The sequence below is a fragment of the Bison bison genome, unplaced genomic scaffold (genome assembly GCF_000754665.1).
Source record: "Bison bison bison isolate TAMUID 2011002044 unplaced genomic scaffold, Bison_UMD1.0 scf7180017864371, whole genome shotgun sequence".
Classification (NCBI taxonomy): Eukaryota; Metazoa; Chordata; class Mammalia; order Artiodactyla; family Bovidae; genus Bison; species Bison bison.
The window spans coordinates 7,502,643-7,510,621 of record NW_011494943.1 but is presented as its reverse complement, the minus strand read 5'-3'; the positions used below and the strand labels follow the sequence as shown (position 1 = coordinate 7,510,621).

The window sequence follows — 7,979 nt, the reverse complement described above, 5'->3', positions numbered from 1 at the left end:
GCAAAGATGCCAAGGGGACAGGCCAGACTGCCTGGCTGCAATCCTGGCTTTTCATCTTAAATTTTTTTTTTTTTTTTTTACCCAACCACATGGAAATTGAACCTGGTCCCTGGCAGCGAAAGCCTGAGTCTTAACTGCTGCTCCTGTGTCGTGCTGCGTTGTGTCTGACCCTTTGTGACCCCATGGACCGTAGCCCGCCTGGTTCCTCCATCCATGGAATTTTCCATACAAGAATACTGGAGTGGGTTGCCATTCCCACTCCAGGAGATCTTCCACGCCCAGGGACTGAACCCGCGTCTTTTGTCCTTTGCACTGGCAGGCAGGTTCTTTACCACTGAGCCACCTGGGAAGCTTTAACTGCTGGACCACCAGGGAATTCCCCTGGTTCTCTCTCTCAATGGCTAGGTAACCTTGGGTAAGTTGCTCAACTTCTCTGATCTTCAGTTTCCTCAACTATACAATGGGAATAGCAATGATCCCCACTTGAGTAAGATAACCACACACACGAGTCCTTAGAACAAGGCCTGACCAGTGGTCAACACTCAAAGTGCCAGTCTCAATGGTTCTTACCCACAGTAATATGCCCGGTGAGAGCTGTGCTTTGTCTTCTTGGTATTGAACCCCACCCCACTCTTCCCTGGGGGATCTGGGACTTGGGGTGGGAACTGGGAAAGAAGTGTGTCACCCACTGGACCATCTGGTTGGTAACCAGCGGCGCCTCCAGGATCAAGGCCTTTGGCCTCAGAGGAGGGCTGGCTCTGGGCACCAGCTATCCCTGGTACTGGGTGGGAGCTATTGCCCGTGTGAGGCCGGGGACTGGGTTGGCTCGTTTCCCTGTGGGTTTCTTATTCTCATACAGGGGCTGGCTCTCGGTGAGGGCTTCGTATGGGTATGTGTTCAGTGAAGGTCCTACCCCAGGACAGACCCAGACAGCCCTCCTCTCCCATGGGGCGGAGATGATGGAGATGGAAGTGGGGATGCGGGAGGTGGGGATGGGGGAGGTGGGACTTGGGGCTGGTACTGCCCACAGATGTGTCTTCGACTCACTTTTTCCCGGCGTTGGGCTGCTGCCTGTGGGGGGCAAAGTGAAGACTGTGAGCCAGATGGTCCCTAGGGGGCAAGGATTATCTGCTTGGGAGAAATCCCCTGGCATCAGCTATGGGAGCAGCGCCCCCCGCCAACCAACCCCACCCCGGGCGCCTAGGACCCACCGGAACTTGGTCTGCTGGAGGTTGTGAGCGCCTGTGATTTGTCGGTACACCTCGTTCAGCTGCCAGGCAAGGGAGGGCTGTGAGGCTGGGGCCCTGGGGGAGCCCCTGCACCCAGAGGACCTCCTGGGCATGGCTGGGGGTGTGGCCACAGGCATGTGCAGTGGCTCTACCCTTCTGGAAGCATTCATGTGGGGCAGATCCCAGGGGACCCCCCGGCCACACGTGTGTCCGAGAAAGCCCTTCTTTCCCACCCAAGGCGGCTTCCCTCTGCCCTCCTGCCACCCAGCTCACACCCGGCCCAGAGGTGCCCACTGCCTGGGACCGGCTCCTTACATTCTCCTCCACCTCCTGGCGCAGCTGGTCGCATTCTCGCGTGCCAGGCTTCAGCAGGTTCTCGGTGCAGAGGCGAGCAAGCCGCAGGGATAGTCCGTAGGGCACTAGGGCAGGTGAGGAGGGGGGTCGTCAGTCCCGCCATGATGGGCACCACAGAAGCCTCCTCCAGAAGCCGGGCTCGGATTGGGGGGCACCGGGGGCGTGTACCCCTCAGGAAGGGTAGGAGGTGGCCAGCCCTGTGCCTGCACCCGATACCCAGAGAAAAGAGGAATGCTGGATCCCAGACCAGGGAGCAGTGTGAATGTGCCCCGGGCCCCAAGGGCAGCGCCAGGAGACGTGGTGCCCAGCCCCGGCCCTCACCCAGCTCTGAGGGGTTGATGCCTGCAGCGTGCGAGGCGAAGCCCGGCCGCTGCACGTTGTTGGTGATCTTCCATCGGACCGTGTCGCGACCCTTGAGGTTCCCGCTGCGCAGCAAGGGCGTGTCCAAGTGGTCCGAGGCCATCAGGTTCTCTCGCAGCATGTAGTGGTCTTCCTTGAAGCCCACCATGTGACCTGTGGGACCTGGGCCTCAGTACGGGGCTGAGGGGCTGCTTCCTAGACCCTCCCCCACCACACCCCACAGGTGGGACCTCCACCGTCCCCGGCCTCTGTCCCAGACTTGGCACCCTGCTTCCCCTCCACCCCCGCTGAAGGAAGGAGCTGTCAGAAGTCCACCGCCCCCGCCGAGGCCAGGCCCGTACCTCGGTTGCAGCAAGGGAGAAGGGCCAGGCAGGCCTAGGAGGCAAGGAGGGCGGAGATGAGAGCTGAGACGGCCGCACCGGCCCAGGGAAGTCCCTCCGGCCACCGCCTCCCACCCACGCCAGTGGTCCAGAGGGGTCAGCAGTGCCTTCCCCAGACACTGGGATATCCAGGCAGTTACAGGGGCCTGGGTGTGGGCACAGAGGCGAACAGGGGGAGAGGGTACCCAAAATGCATGCCATGGGACTCTGGTCCCGCTATCTACTCTGGAAAGGAAAAGGTTCTGTGATCAAACCCCTTTGGGAAGCACTGAATTCCTTCCCCATGTAGTTTCCTTATGCAAACAACTAGCTCAAAGGCTCCGAGAAGCCCTGCAGAGGAGAAACCGCTTTCTCAAAAGTATTTGGTCACAGAACGCTTTCTCCCTGTAACACGCATGAATACGACCCTGGGGGCTGCCGTAGGGGCACCTCTGCCCCCTTCAGTATCCCACGCCAGGCCATGCTCTGCACTCTCCTGTCTCCGGTCTTTCTTCCCAGGGAGACGGCCAGCTCCTGGTGGGCAGAGCCCTTCCTTCTTGTTGGTTCTCGTGACCCTTTGCATGCGGCTGACCCCCGGGCCAGGGACTCCCAGGAATCCAGCCACTGGTGGCTGGCAGAGGCGAGGGGCTGGGGTGGGGACAGCACCAGAGCTGGGCAGAACGTGTGGGTTCCCTTGGCCTCTGCCCCCTACAGGGACCCCAGTGGGGTGGGGACCAGGGGAGCCCCCACCTTGCAGCAGGCACAGTACTTCCAGCAGAGCAGCAGCAGCAGGACCGGGAACAGGAGGAGGAAGATGAGCAGGGGGATGAGCCACCAGAAGGTGCCCGGGGGGCATTCTAGGGAGGAGAGAGGAGGAGGAGGGAGCCAGTGCCTCCCCCCGATGCGGGTCTGACAGGCCACCCAGGCCCACCCTGCCGGCCCGCCGGCTCACCCTTCCGCCTCTGCACCAGGACGGTGCTGTTGGGCCCAGGGGCGCTGTCCCCCTCCACGGTGTAACTGTAGGTACAGTCGTCGTCCTCGTCCCGGAAGGAGCAGTGCTCCACCACCTCCTCTGCTGCAGACACAGACGGTCAGCAGGGCACCCGACCCCAGCCCGGAGCGCCTCAGGGCCTGGCGAGGGGCCCGCCCGCCCATCACAGGGGCGGGGTGCAGGGGCGGAGGCCCCTCCCTGGGGAAGAATGTGAGTTCCCGGCAGACTGTGCACACGGTGGGCGGTGAAGTGGGGGCTGCCCTGCCCAGGACCGTCAACGCCCGCAAATCTGTGCCTGTCCTGGGCATCACTCAGGAGCTGGGCTTCTAGAACATTTTTCTGACCCAGAGGAAAGCAGGCTGTGTGCCCCAGGGCCCGTTTTTTGCGCCTTTGCTATGTTCATGGCCCCCTCCCCAGGACTGGGTGCTCTGGCCAGACTGTGCGTCCCCTCCCTGGGTCTGTGTGCCCAGTCTGGATTCTGTGACCACCCCCCAGGCCTGGAACCCCTCTTCTGCCTGTCCTCACTTTGGACTACGAGCCCCCTACCCAGCTCTACAGCCCCGCCCTGATGAGCGACCCCGCTTAGAGGTCTCCCACCCAGCTCTACAGCCCCGCCCTGATGAGCGACCCCGCTTAGAGGTCTCCCACCCAGCTCTACAGCCCCGCCCTGATGAGCGACCCCCCCTTAGGGGTCTCCCCGTGCCCAGTTCTCTTGCCTGCCCTGTACCTTTCTTGAGCTCATCCACCATCTTGACCTTGAAGCTGCACTCCTCGCACGTGCGCCCCTTCTTTTCACCGGTGCCCCAGGCCTGGCACTGCACGCAGGAGCGCAGGTCCTCACAGAGGCCCAGGTGGATCTGGGTGGGCAAAGAGGAGGGGCAGACGGGTACTGTGCTGGGTGGCCCCTGCCAGGCCCACTCCCACAACCTCACTGCCTGGGCAGCTCCCATGGCGATGGGTCCCCGTGCCCACACCCAGCGAGTGTGGCCTCACCGCCGAGTAGTTGATCTCGCAGACGGTGTCCGTGTAGAGCGACTGTTGGTTGCAGTGGCAGCGGCCGCACTCGCAGTGGCCACGCCCATTACAGAGACCCTGAGGTGAGAGGAGGCCCCCGTGAGCCAGCTGCGCCCCCATCCCTGTCTGCGAGGGGGCCCGGCCCACCGTCCCCTGCTGCCTGCCTCAGGCCCTGGCCCACCCCGTTACTGTCGATGCAGGTGGCATTGCTGAGAGGACAGTCACAGCTCAGGCCTGTCCAGCCAGGCTCACACACGCACTGACCCATGGAGCAGCGTCCCCGGTCTGCAAAGAAGGGAAGGCGAGAGTGGAGAGGCACATTTGCACCTGCAGTCCAGGCTGCCCACCCGGCAGAGCTGCCTCAGGAGCTAGGATGTCTCCAGCCATGGGCAGAGCCATCTCTTCCTCTCTTTCCTGGCATTCCCTTCTCTCCATTTTTCCCCGCTCTATTCTGCCCTCTACCTTCCACTCTGCAGATGGAGTGATCACCCCAAAACACAAACCCAGTCACATGTCTCCCCTATTTAAGAACCTTTGATGAATCCTGGCCAATGCAATAAGGTAAGAAAAAGAAATAAAACATACGTATTAGAAAGTAAAAAACAAAAAACTGTCATTATTTGCCAGTATCAGAAATGTCCCCAAATAGCAAGAAGAATCTATAGATAAGTTGCTAGGTTTCATAAGTTAGTTGAGCAAGGTGGCTGGATACAAAGTTAACATATAAAGAGAAAATGAAATTAAAACCTCCAATGACTCCCTTTGCTCAAAGGATAAAGTCCAATATCCTTGCTATTGACTGATTGCAGCCTGCAAGCCAAATCCAGCTCACCACCTGCTTTTGCAAAAGTGTTACTGAAACAGAGCCACACTCATTTGCTTCCGTGTTGCCTATAGCTGCTTTCTGCTACAAGGGCAGAGCTGAGCAGTAGTGACAGAAACGGTTTGGCTTACAAAACTGAAAACATTTAATGTCTGGCCCTTTAAGAAAAAGTGTGGACTAGACTAAAACTGGATACATCCTGGCCTGGAATCCAAACCTCTCACACTCTGGCCCTGTCTCCTTTCCAGCAGCATCTCCCTCCCTTCCTATCTCATGGCTCCACCTGTGCTAAATACCTGTCTTTCTCCAGACATCCTGGGTTCTCCCTTCATTTCTCTGAGTGCACTGTAGGGTAGGCAGGTAAAGAGAAAAGAAGGCAGATAAAAGCAAGAATGAAGGAAAGAGTAGACCCCCAGTGGCTAGTACACAGTTGGGATTTAATAAGTATTTGGTGAGTAGATTTTCATTCAATCTCCTCCATTTGCCCAGTCAGTCCTTCCACGTGGCCCCTGTGGGTTCTGTGGCCCTTGCCCAGTTCCAGAAGCTCTGGCCAGCCTATGGGCCCCTGGCCTGGACCCACACTGTGTTGGGCCCTGTGGGATGCATTACCCCAGGCCCTGCCTGCCAGAGATGTAGCACCTTCCAAGAGAGGAAAGATCACCATGCCTTATAGCACCAATCCCTGGTGGGATGGGAGAGTGGAGAAGAAGGTGGGCGTGGACTGGAGGACCTCAGGGGAGCCAGAGTCTTAAACATAAGAGTAATGTCATGCTGGTAGGGGCCTTGGGCATCAAGTTTTTGGAGGAGGAGAGAGGTCCAGGTTGGGGCTGGACTTGCGGGAGGCGCTCAGGGAATCTGGCCTGCACAGGCGGATTCTGACTCCTGGTGTGGCTCTCCCAACTTGGGCTCTGATGGGAGAACCAGCGGGGCAGGGTGTGGGCTGGGCACCCAGGCCACCCCCAAAGCCCTGTACCACCCCACTTGGGTCAGCAGCTCACCATTGCAGAGGAACCCGGAGGTGCGGGGACACTGGAAGTTGTCGTATTCGCAGAACTGACCCTCGTAGCGGCCTTCGCCATAGCACACACAGTGGCCACACTGGCACTCGCCCCGCCCGGAGCACACCTTGTCCTCGCCCTCCCGCCGGCAGGGCTGCAGGTCGCTCTGGGAGCCGGTGGAGCAGTTACAGGTCTTGCCGCTCCTGCGGGAGGAGCCAGTCACTTCCCCACTGCCCAGCAAGAAGGCTGGGCCTTCACCATCCCATTTTACAGATGAGGAAACTGAGGCTCTAAATGGGTCTAAGTTAAGCAGACAGCAGTGGTTGAACTGAACTCAAGCCTCAGTTCCCTGAGACCCTCCCTCTGTCCCCTCAAGTCACAACAAATCTATTCAATGTCTTGAAGCTTGAAAAGCCCTTACTCTTACTATCACTCATTCGTGACTCACTTCTGCTCAGGGAATAGGGGCCCATGGCTCAAATGTGCTGTGTACTCAGTCGTGTCCGACTCTTTGTGCCCCCATGGACTGTAGCCCGCCAGGCTCCTCTGTCCATGGGATTTTTCCAGGCAAGAATACTGGAGTGGGTAGCCATTTCCTTCTCCAGGATGGCTCAGATAGTAAAGGTTCAAAAGGGATGGAGGGCAAAGTCAGCCTCCCGCTCTGCCCGACCCACAACACCCTGTCCTGATTCTTAAATGACTTTCCAGAGATAATCCGATATCAGTTCAGTTCAGTTCAGTCGCTCAGTCGTGTCCGACTCTTTGCGACCCCATGAATTGTGTCCGACTCTTTGCGACCCCATGAATCGCAGCACACCAGGCCTCCCTGTCCATCACCAACTCCCGGAGCTCACTGAGACTCACGTCCATCGAGTCAGTGATGCCATCCAGCCATCTCATCCTCTGTTGTCCCCTTCTCCTCCTGCCCCCAATCCCTCCCAGCATCAGAGTCTTCTCCAATGAGTCAACTCTTCACATGAGGTGGCCAAAGTACTGGAGTTTCAGCTTTAGTGTCATTCCTTCCAAAGAAATCCCAGGGCTGATCTCCTTCAGAATGGACTGGTCCAGGTTTTTTTTCAAGAATTATCCAGGGTTTTTTGCGGGGGTTGGGGGGTGTTGCACTGGATGGCTTGCAGGATCTTAAGTCTCTGGATCAGGGAATGAACCCACAGCTCCAGCCATGAGAACACTAAGTCCTAACCACTGGACCATCAGGGAATTCCCATATCCATGTTTTTCAAAGTTCTTTGAATTTAATCCAGCAACTGGATGTGCCCCTTTCTCAGCCTTTTCTATGCCTGGCTGCCACCCCCTCCTCAGCCTGCCTCCATGGTATGCCCAGCGTCAAGCACTTGCGGGCCCCTTCACTGGGAGCTGCTGGCATCCGGGGTGCTGGCTTCACCCCCACCACACTTACCAGCCCTCGTGGCACACACAGTGTCCGCACATGAAGTCCCCGTGGAAGTTGCAGCGAGATGACCGCTCCTCTTTTTGCTGGAATGAAATCGTGGTGGGGTGGGTGGGGGAGAGGGGGAGATGCTTGCCGCCACACCGAAAAGGGAGCTCTGCTTTGTTACTCGGGTCCTCGGGTGGTCAGCTCAGCCTCTCCCTGCCCGTACACCCTTGGTGGGGCTGTGTCATACCAGCTCACAGGAGCACACGTCACAGATGACGCCCACGTCCATCCGGAGGCCGTTGGAGAAGGATGGCTTCAGATGGATGGTGCCCTTCTGGTCTGCCTCCAGAAGCTGACACACATGAGCCCCGTCCAGGTCCTCGATGGCCCGGAGCTGCACTTGGTATGTGCCCTGCAGGGACCCCGTCTTTAGTCGAGGCAGGCCTGGCTGGCCC

At 58.6% G+C, this 7,979-nt stretch overlaps 1 protein-coding gene across 2 annotated transcripts in view; it reads right to left on the bottom strand.

Moving 5' to 3' along the window:
• Positions 1-7,979, bottom strand: part of ITGB4 (integrin, beta 4) — a 33,352-nt gene that overhangs the window by 15,255 nt on the left and 10,118 nt on the right. For both annotated transcript variants that reach the window (XM_010856178.1, XM_010856179.1), the window contains exons 11-23: positions 7,772-7,936; positions 7,546-7,622; positions 6,129-6,331; positions 4,489-4,592; positions 4,287-4,385; positions 4,021-4,150; positions 3,255-3,377; positions 3,053-3,159; positions 2,285-2,318; positions 1,905-2,096; positions 1,545-1,648; positions 1,212-1,270; positions 1,048-1,071 (exon numbers count right to left, since the gene is read on the bottom strand). In XM_010856178.1, coding sequence (XP_010854480.1) covers positions 1,048-1,071; positions 1,212-1,270; positions 1,545-1,648; positions 1,905-2,096; positions 2,285-2,318; positions 3,053-3,159; positions 3,255-3,377; positions 4,021-4,150; positions 4,287-4,385; positions 4,489-4,592; positions 6,129-6,331; positions 7,546-7,622; positions 7,772-7,936 — 1,421 coding nt within the window. The remainder of the gene's footprint in view (positions 1-1,047; positions 1,072-1,211; positions 1,271-1,544; positions 1,649-1,904; positions 2,097-2,284; positions 2,319-3,052; positions 3,160-3,254; positions 3,378-4,020; positions 4,151-4,286; positions 4,386-4,488; positions 4,593-6,128; positions 6,332-7,545; positions 7,623-7,771; positions 7,937-7,979) is intronic.